General features: G+C 44.7%; 9 protein-coding genes across 9 annotated transcripts; 4 read left to right on the forward strand and 5 right to left on the reverse strand.

Annotated features, from left to right (window-relative positions):
• Positions 1–955: 955 nt before the first annotated feature.
• FSST1_006593 (uncharacterized protein) lies at positions 956–1,759 on the reverse strand (the record flags this gene model as incomplete). The annotated part of the gene is made up of 2 exons (XM_083232977.1): positions 956–1,372; positions 1,430–1,759. 2 exons carry the CDS (start codon positions 1,757–1,759, stop codon positions 956–958), a joined length of 747 nt encoding a protein of 248 aa, XP_083090023.1.
• An 850-nt stretch (positions 1,760–2,609) lies between these two features.
• FSST1_006594 (uncharacterized protein) lies at positions 2,610–2,870 on the forward strand (the record flags this gene model as incomplete). Its single annotated transcript, XM_083232978.1, has 1 exon — positions 2,610–2,870. One exon carries the CDS (start codon positions 2,610–2,612, stop codon positions 2,868–2,870), a length of 261 nt encoding a protein of 86 aa, XP_083090024.1.
• Positions 2,871–3,023: 153 nt separating this feature from the next.
• Positions 3,024–6,542, reverse strand: FSST1_006595 (H-type lectin domain-containing protein; the record flags this gene model as incomplete). The annotated part of the gene is made up of 11 exons (XM_083232980.1): positions 3,024–3,767; positions 3,826–4,344; positions 4,386–4,877; positions 4,932–5,064; positions 5,115–5,199; positions 5,253–5,389; positions 5,440–5,521; positions 5,574–5,815; positions 5,870–6,382; positions 6,437–6,443; positions 6,500–6,542. 11 exons carry the CDS (start codon positions 6,540–6,542, stop codon positions 3,024–3,026), a joined length of 2,997 nt encoding a protein of 998 aa, XP_083090025.1.
• A 777-nt stretch (positions 6,543–7,319) lies between these two features.
• On the forward strand, positions 7,320–8,372 carry FSST1_006596 (uncharacterized protein; the record flags this gene model as incomplete). Its single annotated transcript, XM_083232981.1, has 2 exons — positions 7,320–7,688; positions 7,755–8,372. 2 exons carry the CDS (start codon positions 7,320–7,322, stop codon positions 8,370–8,372), a joined length of 987 nt encoding a protein of 328 aa, XP_083090026.1.
• Positions 8,373–9,286: 914 nt separating this feature from the next.
• On the reverse strand, positions 9,287–11,424 carry FSST1_006597 (uncharacterized protein; the record flags this gene model as incomplete). The annotated part of the gene is made up of 2 exons (XM_083232982.1): positions 9,287–10,855; positions 10,909–11,424. 2 exons carry the CDS (start codon positions 11,422–11,424, stop codon positions 9,287–9,289), a joined length of 2,085 nt encoding a protein of 694 aa, XP_083090027.1.
• A 749-nt stretch (positions 11,425–12,173) lies between these two features.
• FSST1_006598 (uncharacterized protein) lies at positions 12,174–13,940 on the reverse strand (the record flags this gene model as incomplete). The annotated part of the gene is made up of 1 exon (XM_083232983.1): positions 12,174–13,940. The coding sequence occupies one exon, from the start codon at positions 13,938–13,940 to the stop codon at positions 12,174–12,176; it is 1,767 nt and encodes a 588-aa protein (XP_083090028.1).
• A 1,048-nt stretch (positions 13,941–14,988) lies between these two features.
• On the forward strand, positions 14,989–16,070 carry FSST1_006599 (thioesterase family protein; the record flags this gene model as incomplete). Its single annotated transcript, XM_083232984.1, has 3 exons — positions 14,989–15,154; positions 15,210–15,736; positions 15,795–16,070. 3 exons carry the CDS (start codon positions 14,989–14,991, stop codon positions 16,068–16,070), a joined length of 969 nt encoding a protein of 322 aa, XP_083090029.1.
• Positions 16,071–17,655: 1,585 nt separating this feature from the next.
• On the forward strand, positions 17,656–19,078 carry FSST1_006600 (salicylate hydroxylase 1; the record flags this gene model as incomplete). The annotated part of the gene is made up of 2 exons (XM_083232985.1): positions 17,656–18,318; positions 18,386–19,078. The coding sequence occupies 2 exons, from the start codon at positions 17,656–17,658 to the stop codon at positions 19,076–19,078; spliced, it is 1,356 nt and encodes a 451-aa protein (XP_083090030.1).
• A 74-nt stretch (positions 19,079–19,152) lies between these two features.
• FSST1_006601 (chaperonin 10-like protein) lies at positions 19,153–20,250 on the reverse strand (the record flags this gene model as incomplete). Its single annotated transcript, XM_083232986.1, has 1 exon — positions 19,153–20,250. The coding sequence occupies one exon, from the start codon at positions 20,248–20,250 to the stop codon at positions 19,153–19,155; it is 1,098 nt and encodes a 365-aa protein (XP_083090031.1).
• Between the last annotated feature and the right edge of the window lie 1,171 nt (positions 20,251–21,421).

Below are 21,421 nucleotides of genomic sequence, written 5' to 3' on the forward strand. Positions count from 1 at the left end.
CTCAATTCGATTCTTCCGAGGTATAAGGTTAATAGAGAGCTTCCTATTAGTTTTAAATACTTTAGTTATATTATTATAACTATACGCTGCTATTCTTAAGTTATTATTTTTTTATTTTATTTATTATTTTTATAATCCTTAAGCTTTTACTTAAGCTTTTTTAATTTTCTTTAGGTTTTTAATAAAAGTTAATTTATTTATATAAATTAAATTTTTAATAATAATTAAATTTAAAATTCTCTTAAAATAAGATTTTTTTTATAATATAACTCTTTTAATATAAACTTTATAATAAAAATAACTTATAAAAAAAGCTTTTATTATATTAAAAATAATAATAACTTTTTTTTTTATAACTTTAATTAATATTATTTAATTAAATAAAATTAATTAAATTAATTAATTTTAATCTTATTATATATAATTAATTTATTATAATTTTTATATATAATATTAATTATTATTAAATTAAAAGCTAATAATTTTAATTATTATTTTAATAATTTATATTTTAATATAATTAAAATTATAATTAAATATAATAAAGATATTAAGCTATATATAAAGATAATAAACCTTTATATAATAAAAAAAAATATCTTTATAAAGATTAAGCTAATAGCCTTTATTTATAAATTAAATCTTTTAATTTTATATAAAAATAATAAAAAGAAAAAACTAAAAAAATTATAATAATTTAAAAAGATTATTTTAAAGGAAAAAGTTAAATTATTTAAATAATAAAATAAATTCTTTAAAATATTTAATAAGACTATTTTATATAATAAGTAATTTAATTAATTAAAAAGGTAAATAATAATAATAGCTAAAGCCTTTAAGTTATAGCTATTAAAAAAAGTCTAAATAAAAAAGCTTAAAGCTAAAGGCTTAATGCAGATTATCTAGTTAATTAACTAAATAATGCTACTTTTATTATAAGAGATTCGTAATATTATTAACTAGGGACTATTCTTGAGTTATAGAAGAATGCAATCTTTCCTCCCCAGAACTCACAAATTCCAATGGCGTTATCTGCATCGCCCCTTTCAGCTAGCTCGGTATAGACAGTTGCGGTACCCATTGCTGCGACCGACTTTGGGACCGAATCTTCTCCAAAGAAGAGCAGAGCCAAGTCGATGTCATGTATGATTGCATCAAGAAAGATTCCCCCGGAGTTTCGAAGATATTGTTTATAGAAGGGGCTCGTGTCAACCTTCTCGCAAGCTTGCGAGCGAATTACGGTCGGTACACCGATGTGTCCTTGTTTAATCTTGAGACTAGCCTCGCGGTAGCTATCGTCGAATCGGCGTGTGAATCCGACCATGCATTGAGCTTCTGGTTTGGCCTCGACGCGTGTGATCAGATCTCGCAACTTTGGTCTTGTGTTAGCGCATGTCCTTCGACATAAAGCGTAGATAGACATTCTTACCTCTGGAATAGACGTGCATACTGGCTTCTCACAGAGGACATGGATACCCCGATCTAGAGCTGCAAGCGTGTGCGTCATATGAAGGGAGGATATCGATGCGATGACAACAGCTTCTAGGCCAGGTGTATCAATCATTTCCTCGAACGTGGAAAATATTCGAACCCCATATGGAACAAGGTTCTCTTTGGCCCAGACCAGGTCAGCCTCTGCTGGGGAACATGCGCACACGAGTGTCGCACGTGGCGTGTGATGGACGATATTGAGAGCATGTTGACGGCCTATCCGCCCGATTCCCACGACGCCAACCTTAAGTGTCTTACACAGATCCATGATATTCGAAAGCGAAAGAATGTTTGATCGTAAGGGTATGATAGCAGGCGAAGAGTTCTGTGGGTATGCAGGGTCAATTAAATGTCTAGACGGCTAAAGTTCTTAAGGACTAGAAGGAAAAACCCATTGTAATCTATCCTTCGCCGCATTATGAAGGGGCACTTGACTTCGGAAATCGTCTGGGCCATCCATAGTCATGTCGACCCACATGGTCATGCTGATCTCGGAAAAAGATCAGGGAAGCTGTTGAACCCGTATGTGGAAATTGATATCTATCCTGATTGTGTTATGTCTAGAGGGTAGAACACAGAGCAGCATCAACCCAGTGCCTATACAATCCGTCTTCTACAGATCACGGACGAGATTATGCGCTAGGGTAGTAGCAGGACAATAGTTTTTACGAGGAGTAATACTACCTAAATATAATGAGATTAGGCTGTTCAAGTTATGGAATTAAGATGTCGCATGGGCTTAGGGTTATAGTAAATAGGAACCTTCTCGTGGACAGCTCTGTTTTGTACACAGTAGTACAATAAACAGACGCTATTTACAGAGTAGTCTAGTCGAGTTGAGTGGCATAAGCCGCCACAGCTTCGGGATCCATTTTCCGGTCTCCACATTATAGTGTCGATCTTTCGGCAACATTACATTGTGTCCGCCACGGGCCCGATCACGACCAGGTCTAAGACAACGATAATACATAGTAGTAAAAATAGACGATAAATGTATAATAACTATTTTTATGCTCTATTATATTCAGTATTTCATTTGAGAACGTTGACACTTGCATTTCAACTTATCTCTTTGCACAATATATTCTGATTTACAAACACTTCTGGGTCATATGAACATGTCCGGAGTAGTCAAGTCCAAAGCCAACGGTCCTGGTGAACTTATGATGGGTCAAGATCAAGCTGCTGTACCTGCGATTCGTAATCTTGTACTCGACATTTGTGCCCAGAACGGTGGGGGCCACGGTGGTTCAGCCCTTGAGATGGCAGCCATCGGAGTTGCCTTGTGGAAATATGTGATGAGATACAATCCCGCAGATCCGGGTTGGATTGATCGCGACAGATTTGTTTTGTCTTATGGTAAGCCCGTCCTCGATTAGGCCCTGTCCTCTGAATATGAGACTGACTGGGAACAGGCCACGCAAGCATGTTCCTCTACGTCATGAACTATCTGACCGGCTACGATGCTTGGAAAGTCCAACAGTATTCACTTAAAAAAAAGCTACAATCTATACTAATCAAGAGTTGCCAATCTAGTCCATTCCAATCCATACCATACCAGTCGTGTCCATTGTTGTATCGGCCCAAGTACCAGCCTGCCACTTAAGTCTATCCTTGGTAGCCTCAATAACGTTTGTGTAGCATCGCAAATTAGTCGTCTGCTCAGGGAAGTCAATGTGACAAATAGCCCCGAACCCGACAGGCTGCTTAGCAAAAGAGCCATTGTACCAGGGAAAGTCCTGGATTGGCGTGTCCTTCTTGAAAAAGGTTGTGCCAGAGCGAACATTCTTGCCATCGTACTCAGAATCCCACGCCAGCCACATGACCTTTGCGCGGTCGAACTGTCGTCCTGCCCATGTCTCCATGGTCACGGTGCAAGCAGTTCGTGTGATGTTGGAGACGCTGCATCGGAGAGACCTCCATCCCTTGGGCTGCACAATGGATGTGAACCAGCACTGCACCTTGGGCTCGGTCTTGTACGGCTTGGCGAAGTAGACGCGGAAACTGGCGTTCTGGGTAGGTGCTCGACCGGCTAGTTCTGAACTGTCTAGTTCGCCGTACTGGAAATTGATGTTGCTGTTGCTGGGGAGCGTCAGCCAGTTGGCTTCTGTGTTGTACACAATACTGTTCCAGCTTTGCAGCTTGAGGTCGAAGCCTTCTTTGCCGAGATTGAGAGTCTCGACGGCAATGTTGAAACCATTGAGGAGCGATGATGTCGAATTGGCGAAGACCATAGATAACTCTTGGTGTCGAGGCCAGACTCTTTTCGAAACGCACTGTCCTGGATTTGGTCATGTTGGTTTCGAGCTTCCAGCCGATATCAAGTCCACGTACACCTCCAGTCTTTGGCCTATCCTGCTCGTTGTCATCACCGCTTTCGAGTCCTGCAACCACAACAGAATCATCCTGAGTATCTCCCCAAATCGGACCCATTCTATACAGTCCAGTTCGTTTACCTGAGGTTGAAGTGTTGATACTTCGTCCCCAGAAGCCTTTGAGATGGCCACCGGCCAATAAAGGATCGTAGTGCTTCAAGGTCAGTCCTTCGAAGGAGGTGTTGCCACGTTGGCCTTTACCTTCCACAGCGGGCTGCCAATTATCGGCTTGACCCAGGAGATCAGGCCCACGGTTCGTATACAGACGAACCGCAGTGACCCTCTCCTTAGCACCGGCCTCATCAGTAGGACGGCCGACTTCGATTGAGCAAGCAAAGATCCACTCTCCATCCTCAGGATGCAGGTTCAGAGTGACCTGTTTCCCACTCCCAACAGCTCCAAGATTGGTAACGAGACCGTTGGAGTATCGAGTTCTCATTCCACTCACAACCCCACGATCTGATACCTCAACAATAACCTGCAGCAGAGCAAAGGCAGGTTTGACAAAGTCCAGATTACAGAACAAAGTCCCCGAATCTGAACCAATGGGAGGGCTAAACGCAAGTGTTCGCTGATATCGGGCTTATCCGCCACGAGAGAAGCAACCTTGTCTGCCTCCTCCTTGCTACCAGATGCACCGTCGAGCAGAGGGTAGTATGTCTGCTCTTCGTCACCGAACAATTGAACCTTCCGGGGAGTTCTTTCAAGAACAACCTTGGGCAGTCTTGCTTTGAATGTAACTGGACTCTGGAACTGTTCACCTCGGGTCTCGTCAGTTGACAACTTGGGTGTCGCCGTGACAAGATCCACTTCAGTGACGATCTTCATCATCTGGAAGCGGCATGCTCTTCTGGCTAGCTCCATGCCTTTGTAGCTGGCCGAGAAGTTTGACTCATCATTGACCCTACTGAGGGTAGTGTTGTCGGCAAGAGTGCCTGTGTCCATTGAATTGTCGAATTTCTTTGTTCCGGCATCGATGTCAAAGAGATCGGAGGAAATGTTTCGGTAGATCTAGAGGCACCAAATTAACAGTCGATTTTCATCCGCTCAATATCTATGACTCACGTTTTTATAGTCCATATACGCATCCAGAAGGGCATTGGTGTAGATTGCAGCATTCTCGTACATAATAGGCAAAAGTTTTTCAGGCTTGAGTATCATGAAGCTTCGCAGAGCTTCATACTTGGTGAGAATCGCACTTGAGAGGTCAGAATTGATTGAGTAGTTGGATGTCAAGGTAGATCTTACTAAGTGCGCTGTGGGGTTTTCGCTACCAGGTCTGGAAATCTTGCCGCAGTCTGCATCAATGTATCAATGCTCCACGGCTCGTCCACTGTCACAACAGGTTAGTAGGTCTTGGATAATGTCTAAGGTAGGAAGTAATACTTGGCTTGATGCTTCCACCACCAGACCAACCAACTTGGATCGTGGTCTCAGTATTTGCTTGAATATTGTTCTTAGCTACTTTGACCTTTGCTTCAGCCTCAACCTCAACGGGCCCAATAGTCATGGCAACTTTGGCCCTAGAAGTAATGTCAGCTTCGTTAGAGACTTGTAGTACATTAAAACATACTCTGCCTCAATTTCAGTTTTCTTGTCTTTGTTGAGAACCTTCATGCTGACCAGAGCATTGAACTCGCCACCTTCGAGAAAGCCTATGAATCGTTAGTGTTATAGCCGAATGGGTTGGGAGATAACGTGACTGACCAGAGATAAAGCAGTCTCCAAAGACCTCGACAAAGTTCTTTTCGTCAACAGAGGGCAGTGCTTGGTAAATTAAAGCATTCTTGATATTAATTGACTGATTGATCACTTTGACGCTGATGAAGAAGTTCAAGCCGCTCTCTTTGAACTTGTCTGAGTCAATAAATGATCCCTTACCACAGCCTCCAATAGCACCGTATTTGATAGACAGGGAACCAGAGATGTTCATTTCGTCCGTCACTTCGCTGATTTGCTGTTAGCAATCCTTTTAGCAGCAAAGGTTGATTTCGAGAACATACCTGAGCTTACTGACGAATCGGGAAGTGTAAGTCACGACCTGGCTTCGCCCACGGTTGGCAAGTTCTTCATCCAAGCCCTTTGAGTCAGCAGACTTGAGAGCCTCAGTCACTTCAAGCGTCTTCAGTTTAGAGAGCTTTATGCGCTTGTTTTCCAGGATCAGTGCCTTCTTTCGTCGCTCAGCAGTCTCAGCTTTGGAAACGTCCTCAAGCTCAGTTTCGTAGGCATCGATGTCCTCGATGAGCTTCTTGATCTGCTCGGCACGCTGCTGCAATTGGAAAGCAAAGCTACGAGCTGCGAGGGCAGTGCTGTCGTTATTCTCCTCACCTTCTGGAGTCACAAGGACAGTATCGCCGCTATCTTCGCTGCTGGGAGTATGAGTGGCGTGAGCACCGCTGATGGCGAACCTCAGGTCCCGCATAGTGAATCCATCGTTGGTGACTGGATTGTCAATCCGATCTGGGTCCGTGACTACAGCGTCGTCGACACAGATCTGCTGTGTGTACGAGTTGACCCTAGTGTGAGACTTGTGTTAGATATAGCTTGGGAAAGCTTTGAGTACGACGTACCCCTGGCCTCGAGAATAGTTAGCTGAAAGTTCGAACGCTAAAGTGAGAAATTGTCACGCTTACCAAGTCTCATGCCATTGTTGTAGGGTGCCAAACGGAGTGCCATGATGGGTAGTGTCTACTACCGGGTGAAGAACGTGATACAGGATGAGGTTTAGAGTAAGTGCTATGGAGGCGGAATGCTGTGCCTGTGAATACAAGACAGTGAATGTAAATGAAGCCTGAGGAGGTCTATTATTATATTAGTATGTTATGCTTCGTATCATCCCAACTTCTCCTTCGTATTACTGTTTCGCCGCGATTTAGGTCTGGAATGCAATGTGAATCAAGTTTTGTAACCAGTACTGGAGCATATATTACTATACAAGTCATGGGGGCCAATAGGATCCGGTCCTCATTCTAGTTCAGCCCGCCACAAATAGACTGCAACCTTAAAAGCAAATAACCAATTGCACTAACGCTCGGGGTAGAAATGTACTATTGAAGCTGAGGGGGCCTAGACAGTCATTCGACTCTAGCTAGCCAATAGAGTCTATATATGGCGTTCAGCCAGCCTGATAGAAGTCACCGACTTTTAGTATTGCATTGACGTGTCAACTTCCTATTAAACGCCTCTATTCAGACACAGTGGTGATTAGCATTTAGTGTCTCAGTGTGAGTGCATAGTACCTCTATAGTTCAACGCAGGGTATGTTGTTTAATTCAGTTCAGCTACTGTAGGTCAGCCACGGGCGTCATTAGACATTGTTAGGTCATGCATGGTACGTAGCTGTTTCTAAACTCGACGCTACTTTCTTTTGCACGCTTTCGGTACTACCTGTGTTGGATCGCTCACATCTGTCTTTCAATCATTTTCTTATGGTCGTGACTACGAGCTTCAAAGATGACTGTCGATGATTTCGATCCTTTGATCACCAGTCTTGCGAGGCAGGCGTCAACTGGACAGGTCCTCCGGCTGCCATGGCACACACGGCCTATTTCTTTAGGGTCATTTTTCAACACCAAAACAGCATTAACATCAAAGCTTGACCCCTTCTCGCGGGATTCCGCCTTCGATGCCGAGTCATTACAAAACTCACGTATCAAGTTTGAGCCATTTGACGGCGATGCGTCTTACAAATCTAATGAATCCACATCATCATCAACCTCTGCTGATCATCTCAGCGTTGGTGTTGGGGTTGGTATATCGTGTTTTGTTGTCTCTGCCAGTGTCTCCTGTCAGTATGATAGACATGTGATGGAGAACAACGATGTAAGTGCACCTATACTCATTGACTGTTTCCGGAAATTGAAAATATTAACAAGACTCTTGAATCAGGCTTCAAAAACATCAGTCATGACAACTTACCGAGCTGGGTCCGTTACCTTCTCACGACCCCCAAATCTATCAGAAGCCGCCTTGCAAACTCTCAAGTACAATGGCGGATTGTCCGCCTTCAAACAACGCTGGGGCGACCACTACGTGGCAGGCTACAGAATCGGCGGTGATGCTGGTGTTATGATGAGTCTTGGCTCTAGCAGCAAGACTGTTTCAGAAAGTATCACAATTTGCATCAAAGTCGAGATTTTGTTTTTTTCTTTCGAGGATAGCTGGACTAAAAGTTGGTCATCGGCCGAATCAGATCTGCGGGTCACCTTGTCTTGTTTCTCAACCCTTGAGCAAGCCAAGATCCAAGAACAGCGACAGCTAGGGGATCCAAAACTTTATAGTTTTATTCAAGAAGCTCGAGGTATTCATAACCGCGCTCAGGGTTTAGTCGACACTGTACAGCGAAAATTGGATCAACTCGGTGTTTCCAAGGATAAGCATGTTACCACTGAGCAATGTGTAGGCCTATGCCAATCCGGAGTAGTGGTGGAGTTGTTGTTATTTCCGGTGGAGAACCTCAGAGAGTTGCAGTACTGGAATACTGATGAGAATGTGATTTGTATGTGAGGTAGAATTCAACAAAAGATAAGCCTGATTTAAGCAGATATTCCTCAATACTAATTCTATTGTATTTATGTGAGCCATGGAATAACCATATGTGATTTTTAATACTGCGAGCGGACACCGTACTATGAGGATCCTCGTCGTCGCCATCACGGTTATTGTCGAGTACAGTCTCCAGAATATCAACAATCTCACTCTACAGTGGAATGTATATAAATTCACTGTTTCCTAAACTTTCATAGCCCACCTAGCACACCTTGGACCACAAAAGAATAACAAATGCCGGCCATCGTGGAACTCACTCTCATTTTTAATAGTGAGGAAATGCTCAGTTGGAAGCTAAGATCTGCCGTTATATATCTCGGTGGCTCAACTGAGAAGACCTAGGCGAAAGCTTCAGCGATCATTAAATTAAAAAGAAATCTAACTGGCTCAGATTGTTCCTCGCTTTGAGAAAGCTGACAACGCCTTCATGTCCATTTTTTTCTCGCCACTGATAGTGGTGTCGCTTTTGTTTTGTCTAGTGTGTTTGGGTCGACTTCGTTCGTGTCAATGAGTAATTTGACGACCTCTTCAAACCCGCGACCAGCTGCGAGCCATAGTGGAGTCCGTCCGTTGATGTCAGCTATGTCGGGATCGGCTTTGCCAGTCCTTAACAGTAACTTGACAATTGCTTGGTCACCTTTCAACGCGGCGTAATGTATCGCAGTCCGGCCGAATTTGTCTTTTGCATCCACGTTGACTTTCCCGGTCTGGAGCAGTAGTTTGACAATTTCCTCATTCTGATTCCTTGTGGCCCACATGAGTGATGTTATTTCTTCTCCTTTCTCAATGTCCTCTAAACCATTCAGATTGACGTTTCCTTCTTCCATCAGCATCTTCACTACATCTGCACGATCACTTATTAGGGCCCACCACTAAGGCCTCGTTTCACCCTCATCGGCGGCGTTCAAGTCTACCTCGTAAGTCTCGAGAAGCATCTCCACTACTGACTGGTAGCCACTCGCCAAGGCGAATTCTAGAGGTGTCAGCGTTGTGCCATCCACGTCTCTCATCTCCTGTTTTGCATCTGGATCAACCTTTTGAGTAGCCACAAGACGCTTCACGATCGTTTCATGTCCACCAAAGACTGCCCATTGAAGCGATGTCCAACCTCTCGAGTCCCTCCTGTCTGGATCAACATCCCCAATGCTTAACAAATGGTGTACTAACGTCTCATGGCCGTTCTCAGCTGCCCAAGAAAGTGGGAGTCTTCCTTCTTCATCCCCTTCATTTGGATTAGCTCTCATTTGGATCAGTTTGACAACCAAATTATATCCATCCTGCGACGCCCAAACCAGAGGTAACCAACCACCTTTGACATGAAGTAGGGCATTGACTATTCTATCCAGTTCCAGTATTTCGTTGAAGGTTGTGTCGCTAATACTGGAGGCCGATTCAAATTCTTCTAGAAGTCTCATCTCAGTTTCCAAAGCTGCCATGGCTCTGCGGATGCAATCCTCTGATAAGGTGTATCTTTGGAGGTCTCGGAGCACAAGTCCCATATCCACCATATTGATGATATTGTCAATTGTTTCTGATAATGAGCCCGTATCGAATTGCTCGTTCACAATCGTTACATATCTGTTTTCCTGATTTTGTAGAGACTGGATGGAATGCTCGTCCCAGTCCCAGATAAGCAGAAAATCACGTAAATATGTCGTAACCGGTTGTAATAGATCGGAACATATGGAATCGGGACTCATGTCATTCCACAAGCCGTCGGCCATCTTTTGGACTGAAGCGGAATGCATTGAAATCCTGATGACAGCCCAGTATGAACCACAACGTCTGATGATAGTCGGTCTTGTAGCTCCTTGGAAAAGACACAAGACGTCTTCTGCCTGGAATAACTTTGCGGAAACATCAAGAGTCCAAGATGTTGTCTGTGAAATTCTGGACATAGCATTCTTCCAGGTAATCGATAATGTCTGATTGTTTACCAACAAATCGTTTCTCTCAACAGATGAGATTTCGCCGAGGACTACAGCCTTTCCTTTGATAACAGCTATCTCCCGATCATCCCAGGTAGTCGCAGATATAGAATCAGAGATTGCGTACTTGATAAGGCTTCTGAAAAGTTGACTCCAAGGAATGTTGTAGTTGACAGATAACCCTGCTCCACTTGGGACATCAGTACTCATACCAAGAAGCGCATAGACTTTGTCGCGGCGGTCGGTAGCCTTTCGGGTATGGTACATTTCTATCAGGTCATAGAAAGGACGTATGGCGAGTGAAAATCTTCCCATTAGTAACCCTATATGCCGAGGTAGGCCTATGGCACCCTGAATGAGACGAGTAAGAGAATAGATCCAAGATTGGATACTTTCACAGTTTTTATACGTCGACATGAGTACACTGAGTCCACGACAGAATAAATGTCCGTCAATCTCGGCGTCGCCGCATCTGATAAGAATATGCTGAGGGGCAGCAACCTCTTGAAGGACCTGGAATGATATTGTCAGCAACATACGTTTTGCGAATAGAATCGATGCCTTACCCAGATACGCTCAAACCAAGGCCGACGGAGAAGTGAGAGGACCCTAGTGGAATCGTTATTCGATTTCAGACTTTGGAAAGCAGCTCCGTTAATTTCCTGAATAGCCTCATCGCTTTCATCAGTACCCTCCCTAAGCCAGACGATTACACAATGAGCTTTGGCGTAGATCTTAGCCATTAACTGAACTTGCTGCCCTTTTTCTGTTGTATCATCCTGATTGATACACAGCGCATCTATCCAGAGGACTCTTTCCAGGTTGTCATGTCGCAGATTACCTAGAGCTGCATGTAGATTCGCTCCGATGTGTAGTTCGCCATGATTCACACTGATCGAGAATGGCTTTTTATCGGAACCCCATACATATGAAAGAGCTTCATATTGACATGTGCTTGTTGAGTCTGACAAGGGAAAATCGAAAAGTTGGCAGTGGATGTGAGATTGCCTGTCGGGATGAGGAATCAAGCGAAGCAGACGAATGCTGCATTCTGCCAATTGTGAATACTGATATGGCCCCATATTGTTTTCCAATTGCACCATGACATCAAGACCTGCAAATTGCATTTGGTGAGTTTTTGTATCAACTGTCGGACCTTTGAATATCAAGTCTCGTATTTTGGGCAGTGTGGGGTAATGCCGTGTCAGCAACGGTAGGCAACAGTCTCCACATTTCCCGTACCGTTGTTGATCTCCTCTACTGCGCCGACGTCGGCAACTCGGGGCGAGAGGCGCAGCATGCCGTCGGATAAACGTCGGCCGAGTTCGCTCAGGACACAGGAAGTTGTTGCGTCGGTGACGAACAGTGAATCCCGGCTGTTGTATGTCTCTTTTTACACTTTGCGGCGAAAGGTAGCAGGAGTTACAAGGGGACAATATCAAGACTTGAGGTAATATTACTGTTGGTCTAATATAAGAAGCAGGTAAAAATATCAATTCATTGGCGATGCTGCGGATCACATGTCTCTCAGACCAAGGATAGGTCCACTTGTTCCCTTCCGTTCCGCCTACCATTTCCCTGAATTCGTGAAGTGTTTGTCAAGGCAGACCTATGACACCGGCAGAAACATTGGTTTTTCAAGCCTTGAAAACATATTTGTAATTGACGTTTAACTAAAGTTTCAAGTGTAGGAATATCTAAGTGTCCGCTCTTCTTAAACTACCCAAATAGCCAAATATGCTTAGCCGTCTAACTTCGCGATCACGATCCATGAGGGGCTACAATTGTAGTACCATGGTCATGATTCTCCAGACCACAACCACAGTAAGAACTAAAATACAGGGATCTTGAAAGCATTAAAGTCATAAGTCCAACTTTCAATGGACTTCTTATCATCAACACACTTGAAGCTCTTGTCGTTGGTCCAAAGGGGTCGCTTAGGCCACTGGCAAAGCATCTGTGTCTCTCCCTTGTAATCGCCAGAAGAAACAGTAGCATTGAGTCGGGATGGCTGTTTGTCATTCTCAACCCATTCGATCATGGTATCCATGTTGTTATGAGGATAAGGGCCAGGCTGGAGTGAATTGGCGCCACAGTGGCCGGCTCCAGGAACAAGGTAGAACTGGTACCATTCTGTGAGGGCTTTTTGTGCCTCGGCGTCTGACAAGTGCGGGTACATAACGGAGCGAACGGATTGCCAATAGTGAACAGATGAGGCAGCGGGAATGCTGGGGTCGGATTCGCCGTGGTAGTGGAGAAGTTTACCTCCAGCCTTCCTGAAAGTCGTGAGGTCGGGATGAGTCGTCTGAAGACTGTCATAGTAACGGACCAGACCAGTATCCATCCAATTGACAAGAGTGTCATAAGTGACATTATCAAGGTTGTCGAGGTTATCTTGATCGAGTAGCTCAATGAACTTTGCAACATACATTCCTCCTGTAGAAGGAATGTTCATTGTCCACTTCTCAGTTTCGTTATCATAGGTCGGCTCGCCATCGGAGAGCTCAGAACCAATTTGCCACGAGAGATAGGCCCGCTTTTTTTGGCTGTTGAACAGACCATCATAGATAGCCTGAGCAACAGCAACACCTTTAGCAGTAACGGTGCCGTTCTGCTCAGGAGCGTTGCTCTGCTGGCTGCCCGGAGCCTGTCGCTTGCTGAAGCCAAAACCAAGAGAAGAACTTGTCTCTGCTGCACAGTAATACTTCGTACCGATGAGTGACTTGAGATTGAATTTAAGCTTGCAAAGGTCGGTTCGAGAGATGACGCCATCTTTCCTTCCGTCGAGGCCATCACAGGCGGCGATGGTGGCGTTGACGATTTTCTTGAGTTCGCAAGGAGGAGGGTAGTAATCGAGAGTCTGCTCGACTGCGGCAGGATAAACATGAAGGACTTGCTGCTGGGCAAAACGGAAAGCAGGAGCACCAGCAATAACTCCGTCGTACTCATCGCCCCACCTCTGAACCTGACTCATGCCCTCTCTTCCACCATCGGAACAGCCTTCGTAGTAGGTATAGACCTTGCTGGTGCTGGCCATACCATAGAGCTCCTTTGTGATGTACTTTCCGATCTGGGTCATCTCGCCAAGGGCCTGATAAGAAAACATGTAGGTCGCTTCCCAGTTGATGGATCCATTTCCCAGGAGGAACTTCTCGTCGAGACTGTAGTTGAAGGCGTCGTATCCTCCATCAGTAGCGCCTGCAGCAGCACCATATTTGAGTCCGCCAGTAGCATCGGTGTTGAGGGAATAGCCACCCCCGCCGGCGACGTAGAAGCGTTTCTTGAAATCGGAAGGGTCGGGGAAGGCATACTTGAGATTCACCTCATCTCCCTTGGTGCCGTGAGTGTATGTGAGGGTGACGTTACAGTAGTCATAGGTTTCAGTATCGCGACGCATAGGGCCTCCTCCCATACTTGCGCTTGCATTATAGACGGCTGTGGAAGCCTTGATGGAAGACGGGATCATGTTGATTCCGAGCAATGTTCCATTGGAAGGTAAAGCAGCTTTGAGATTGGAAGCTGTGCATAGTTCCGAAAGGGATTTTGCGACAGTTGTTGAAGCTAGCGCAGCCACAACGGAGACAGAAGGAAGATGCATGGTGACCCAAGATGCAGAAGAGATGTTGACTGAAAAAGAATGTGTGAGAGATGGTGTGAAATGTAGACAACAAGACAAGGCTTCTTATGGTGTTTATAGTTCTATTTATCTGCATTTATTTCTAGTGTTATTCAAGCTGGTCGCCTGCCACGCGGTTACTGTTCGTCATCTCGCCCAACTTTACGTAGCATTAAATTTTATTGTCGTTGCGAATAAACTAGTTTGCCCACATCCCCGGAGTGTGGGGCTGTCCCGAGTATTTATGGGACTATCCCGAGAGTGGGGCTGTCCCGAGATTGGAATGTATGGCATTGCCGGTGATCCACAATGTACCAGACTTTTCGGTATTGATCAGATCAGGGATATTTTTAGTTACTCCTAGAGTCATGTTGATTTGTTTCAGCTGCCAAACATGACAAACTAATGTTCTGGAAAAGCAGGTGTCTCTTTTTTCTTCCCTTTGTGTCTCTTTTACGTTCTGGACTTGCCTATGAGCACAGTTTCACATGTTCAATTCAAGTGGATTGGGGTAAATTAGTCAACCAACTACACTTATAGAATCTACTCGTGGACTCTTATTGCGCAGGACCTGACCTGATATAAGTACAGCAGGAAGTTACATCTGTCTTAATATACTGTGTTCTTGTTTATAAGACTTGTAAAACCGAAGCTACCCTGTACAAGGTGGTTAGCAGCCCATTTTAGCGAAACTAACTTCGATTTAGGTAGTATAGGCGATTTTAAATGACTAAGACGATCAATTAGGAGTAGCGTAGTGCATTTGCCGAGAAGAGGGGAAAGTGTAAGGAGGCACGGCAATTCAGACAGAACACAATTACAATACCGATTATTAATTCACCCATATCGGTTCAACCATAGATGCCGACGGTAATTTATTTAATCACCGCAGTTTTCTAGAAATTAGTTCTTTATTTAATAATAAATATCCTCTTCATTGTTAAGTTCTCACCCGAGAAAAAAGCCTTTACTCAACCTTAATTCAACAGCACTTTTATTTCCACCTACTTGAGACTCTGACGCCGCAGTCATGTCAACATCGCATCTGCCCAACTCTCACCCAGACGTGACTCCAACATGGAGAAATCATGGATTTCCTAGAACCCCGTTGCCTGAAGCTATCAGGACGAGTCTAATTGCAAACTCTGATGGGAAGAGATATAGCGGCAGTGTCCCACCGGACTGGTGCGGCAATGGTACGTTAATTGTGTTCAAGAAATTACTAATAGGCCACTCATGTTGGACTTATAGGCGGCCGGCGATTGGCAGCTCATGGTGGTTATTGTGCCACCGTTCTGATGACGACAGCCCGACAGTATCATGGGAGCCAGGAGCATATGGAACCCCTCAACATGTCCGTCGAGTTCCTGGAACCGCTACCACAAGGCCGATTTGAGGTTACTCTTGAGACTCTCAGCAGAGGCAAACGCACTTCAACGATTGAAGCTAGGCTCAAGTCTCTAGAACTCCATGAACAGAAGGTCTGCACAGTCGCTGTCGTAAGGCTGGGTATGCTAAGAGACGAGGGTCACGTCGGCAATATACAACCTGCAGTCTGGCCACTGCCAGATCGAGTGAAGGATTGTGTTCGATGGTCAGATGCAAGCTACTACTACATGAACCCCCCGGCATCTACAATAAGAGTGTGGACACCTACTGGTGGAACTTCACCTCTTTGGAGCGAAAGATTCGGAGGCCAGAATACCAGGTATCAGTGGGTAAAATCAGATGATGGAATGGAATTCGGTCTCGAGCACTTGCCTGTATTGGCTGACCTGGTACGTACATATTATGCATAAAGTGTATTTTGACCTGAGCTAATGGTTTACCATTTAGGTTCCACCCATCTTCCTCAACTATACCGAGACTGGGATGAAATCAGCCACCAGCTGGGGTATACCCACCACTGCTCTGAATATCATGTTCCAGTCTGAGTTAAGCCCCCAAGAATGGCTCCTCACCCGAACCACAATGAATAGAGTACACGGTGGGAGGTTTGATATGAATATTGAAATCCTCAACGAGGAAGGAGAAATTGTTGCTTCCTGCGTACAGCTTTGTTCAGCAATGCCCATTGGAAAACCTAATTCTAGAGCTGGGGGCAAGATTTAAGCGACAAGCGAAGAAAAAAAAGCTAAATAAGTAAATATTCAAAGAGGGAGTGTCTACAATTACAACAATAGCGCTATTTCCTATGATTGATAGCGGCATGAGGTCAGTGAGAGTGCTAAGTAGTAGTTGATAGTAAGCGCAGGCTAATGAATGTCTGATTCAGATAATTGCACAGGAATCAGAAGTGCGTTTTCACTTTAGAGCAAAAAGAAGACTTTTCCTCCCAAGCCTGCCTCACTTTCTTTTGCGTTATTTCATATAACTAACAAGTAGTTATAAGCCAGGGCGATTTTACAACTATTAACAAGAGTACGAAGATGACTTTATCACAATATCGAAAGGTAGGTATGCTGACGCTGGAAGATATTTACTACTATTATGGCTAATACATAATCCACGAGGCTTGATAATTTAGAGGCCCTCGGCTCGAATAAACCATAAATAGTAAGGAATATAAATCACCTTTCTTGCTCATCTTTAGTGGGGTCTCAATGTTCAGGCCGAAATATCATTACTGCAGCTGTCGTGCCTATTAGTATCTACATCTCGCACAGCGTAAACATGACATACGGACCTAGTATGGGGAAAGCGGTGGCCAAGCCATCCAAATCGATCGCGTTGGCGCTTGACGAGACCTTTCGATGCTCTTTGAACTACTTTCATTGTGAGGGAGCAGTTGACCCTTTGCCCGCCCAAGTAATGGCTCATCAGCCGAAGTATTTGCTGTTGGCCAAATCATTTGCCTGACTACCTCTAGCCGCTTGCTACCTCTGTTGTTCATTTTGTTATTAAGAAAAGGCAATAACTGTTTCTTGTTGATTTGCATATAAGGAAGGCTTTGTGTTAATGTACCCTGAGTGACGGGATACACTGGAATAAAATGATCAGATAAAATGTTGGCTTACAAATGAAATTCCTGTTGTTATGTGCCGTGGTTATCGGATGATGTGTCAACCTTCCGTCGATCACTAATCATAGCACGAAGCCATCCACACATCATGTAAGTATTACAACCCAACAAGTGACCGGGAACACGAATTAGGCCGAGTCCGAGCGTATAGATCATGGACAACTTCATCTCTCAACTACCGAATCTACCTTAATTGCCGGTTTATTGATCTCGGATTTCAAGGCCACTTTTGTACCTACTGGATGATTAGATGTTTAATACTTTGATAATTTAACATTGAAATTGCAATTCTATATTACCCGGGACGAAGTTGTATTATGAGACTGTCTATTGTGTATTGATTCACCTCTTGCAAGTCCTGCTGCAATCCCCGAAAGCGGCCTGGCTGATGTTCAAGGTCGTTGTAGTACTAAAAGTTTAAACTTTATCATTTTCTCCCGCTGTGACATTTCACATGTCTCCGGACAGTTGGAGTGTAGATCCCTGAGACTGACTAACTTGACTCGGAAGGTATAACAATATCGCATACAACTGCCAGTTTGAGAATAGCACATTCATACTTAACAGAACCTCAGATATTTCACGGCAGTGCCTACTATCTGATACAAAGAGTTCGGCCACCCACAAGCACTGTACTATTATTGAACAAATGCTTATTTCGCTATAATTTAAGTCATGCAAAACGCAACGACCAAAGACATCGAAGTTGCCATTATTGGTGGCGGCATAGCAGGAATTGTGCTGGCAATCTCACTTATAAAAAGGGATATCCGCTGCAGTATCTATGAATCAGCTCATGAATTTGCTGACGTGGGCGCTGGCCTTGGGATTAGTCCCAATGCTCAAAACGCCATGGTAGTATGTGACCCAGCTGTCCACAATGCTTTCAAGAAAGTGGCCAGCGGCAACGTCTGGAAGTCAAAGCAGAATATTCTTTTCGAGTTCTTCGACGGCAGGCACAACGCGACTGATGTTGGTCCCGTTTTTGAGATCAAAAACAGCACAGGCTTACAGGGATGTCACAGAGGCTCGTTTGTCAATGAGCTAATGCAACTTCTTCCTGATGGCGTGATTCGCTTCAATAAACGCTTGGTGAAAGTCGAAGATCAGAATTGTAAAAAGGTTCAACTTTTCTTCCAGGATGGCACGGCGGAAGAGGCGGATGCCGTTGTTGGCTGTGATGGTATCAAATCAAAGATGCGCGAACTGTTAGTGGGACAGAACCATCCATCCGCAAAGTGTTCATATACGAACAAGTATGCGTATAGGGGAATGATTCCTATGCCTCTGGCATATGGGATTTTAGGAGAGGAGAGAGCTCTCAATGCGACGATGTGGGTAAGTCTTTTGACAGTATCGTTTGTAAGCGTCCAACTGGCCTCAAACAACGACTGACTGGCATTAGATGGGTAACGGCAGACATTTGGTTGCTTATCCGGTTGCCAACGGAACTATCTTGAATGTCGTGGCCTACTGTACAAGCTTTGATCACTGGCCAAGTGAAACTCAACTAACCCTTCCTGCTGCAAGGAAGGATCTTCTCAATGATTTCAGACTCTTCGCTCCATCATGCTTGGAACTCATTGACTGCGCCCAGAAGCTTGACAGGGTAAGTTCGCGTACAAAAGGCCCTATCCAGAAACATCGCATGTTTTATCTACTTAGAGAATTAACCATCCACAGTGGGGTGGGTATGTTCGACCTGGGAGATCATCCTGTCCCAGCTTTTGCCAAGGGTCGAATGTGTATTATTGGGGATGCCGCCCATGCATCCTCGCCGCACCACGGAGCAGGGGCCGGTTTATGCATTGAGGATGCCGCTTTGCTGGCGTCCCTTCTAGGCCACAAGAGCGTTCAAAAACGTTCTGACATCGAGCTGGCTTTTGCTGCTTTTGACAAGAGTAGGCGGCCTAGGACTCAATGGGTCGTCGAAAAGTCTAGGCGCGCAGGTCAGCTATACGAGTTGCAAACTGAAATCGGCAGTGACTTCAAGAAAATGTCTGAGGAATTGGGTGAAACCCTACATGTTATTTGGGATTTTTCCATAGGTGATGCTATCACGCGTGTGTTGGCCGACTTGGAAGAACAACTTGAATAGAAATCAATTTCCTTATTATTGCCAAGAAGAAGGTCAATCTATATTGACCCTTCCTATTACTAATGCGGCCTAAATCACTCCTTGGTGTCAAACCTTACAACTTGTTTACCCCCATTTACCGCGCCTGCCCGCAACTTGTTCAATCCCTCCAACACCCCATCGAAGCCATTTCCGAGCTCAATAGTGGGGATGGGCTTCAAGATATGTATAACATGTGGCAAAATGTCGTAAAAGCGAACAAGGGCGGCACGATCTTGTGGTCTGGCTTCAAACTTTGGACCGATTGGTGGTAGCCATTGGAAAGGGTGTCCCATAGCCGTGTACGACATCACAAGATCGTAACTGATATCTTGAGTAGGTGGTTTGCCATTAGGCAGCAGGGTGACTACCTTGCCGCCACTGTTCTTGAGTACCGCGGCGCATATACCCGTTGACTTTCCCTCAGAGAAACAATCCACGGCCTTGGTAATTTCGGGATACTGTTTGGTAATGTCTGCTTGAATTGTAGGCGAATTGTAATCGAATACGGCATCGGCACCGTACTTCTTTACCAAGTCGAACGATCGCGGCGAGGCAGTTGTAACGACCGTGTATCCAAGGGCCTTTGCGAGCTGAATATGGTATAGACCCGCACTGGTTGATCCTGCGTAGATGAAAATGGCTTCATCCTTAGGAGTGATGGGCTCGGTATTAATGAAGGGGAGTTCATGATGAATGTTGAGCGTGAGCATCGCGGTCACGGCGGAGACGCCATATGTCGTTGCGTCAGTGTCGGATACGTGGTCGGGTATCCTCCAAGCGAGATCTGCGTCGGTCTTCAGGTACTCAGCGAAGGCACCCTTGTCAGGAAAAAGGCCACCGTGAACAGCGCCGGCTACGCGATCACCGACTTTCCATTTGGTCTTGACAGAGTCGCCCACTTCATGAACCACGCCTGCATAATCGCAACCGATGATACAATTACGGGGAGATATGACGTCCAGATGCTTGAAATCAGTCGGGTTCAGGGCCACAGCCTTGACTTTGACCAATATTTCGTTGGAAGAGATGGTAGGGATAGGTACATCATCCCGGACACTGCCACCTTGACCACAAATGGCCTTGGCAAGTGAGAGGTTGATGACTCGGGTCACGATGTTTCGGCCGGAAACTAGAGCTTTCATATGAGCCATGATGTTTATATTGATCTAGAATATATGGAACTGGATACTAGTAATATATAGTAATGAGATGGAAAGAGTTACACGCTAATGACTGCTTGCTGTATCCGGCATTGTTGAGTAATCTGTTATATTATAAATTCCTCCATTTTATTCAGCGGAAGCCCGTGACCAAATGTAGTTTTAGTCAAAACTTAGTTTAATTACGGTGGAACTATTTTACCCACGGTGCAACTATCCTCCTCACGGAGCAACTATCTCGCCGAGATAAAAACTTTAACCTTATGATAAACGTAGGTCAAAGCGGTTAGCCATGTGGAGTAAAAAACTGGGATTAACTAACAAAATAGATAGTAGTTTATCTTGGTAGGTCGACCGAAGAAGAGTAGACGTCTTTGACAGATGGTTAACTAGTCAATTGATTGAGGTTGCAAGAGGAAATAATTATTGAACTGGAGCTATGCTATACAAAGCGATTAGTAGCTGGTGTTAGCCAAGGAACCTCGAATTAGTATAAGCCAAGTTAGAAAACTAACAAGAAGCTCTATTAGGTAAAGCACAATGCATTCACCTAAAAGAGTAGACATCGCAAGGCTATAGGGTAATTCTAGACAGAACACAGTGATGATGTAGAAGAAATCTACATGTAGGTTTAACAGAAGTTACTGCTGTCTGTACAGCGCAACACAAGCTTTTTTTATAACCACAAACCCATATCTTCGCCAAAAGGCACGCTTTTCTTCACATGACCCCCGCTCTAACTCTAGTTTTCGTAGTCTCGGTGTGTTGTGGGGCTTGTCAATGACAAGGCGTATTTTAGTCATAACGGACAAATCGGACAAACTCCCTAGCACGAATGTCAGTCGGACCAACTCTTTTCTCCGATGTCTTTTCCGTCGTAGAACCCAACTCTTGAACAGTATCAACACCGCGTCCCGAGTCAATGAGCGTCAGACTTGCCGCGTGCGAACCCTGTCGTCGGTCTAAGCTAGCTTGTGGCCACGAGCAGCCCGTCTGCAGCCGATGTCGCAGCCGAAGCCAAGACGCACGTTGCGTCTACAGGAAGCAGCCGTTCCGTAGAAGGACATTGAGGACCCAAAGCAAGGAGACAGAGTAAGTCTACACCAAGACAAATGTAATATGAACGTGCTTGGAAGCTCATTTAACTTGTCCTCTAGAGAAT

The sequence above is a fragment of the Fusarium sambucinum genome, chromosome I (genome assembly GCF_050947815.1).
Source record: "Fusarium sambucinum isolate potato_lamoka chromosome I, whole genome shotgun sequence".
NCBI classification, from domain to species: Eukaryota; Fungi; Ascomycota; class Sordariomycetes; order Hypocreales; family Nectriaceae; genus Fusarium; species Fusarium sambucinum.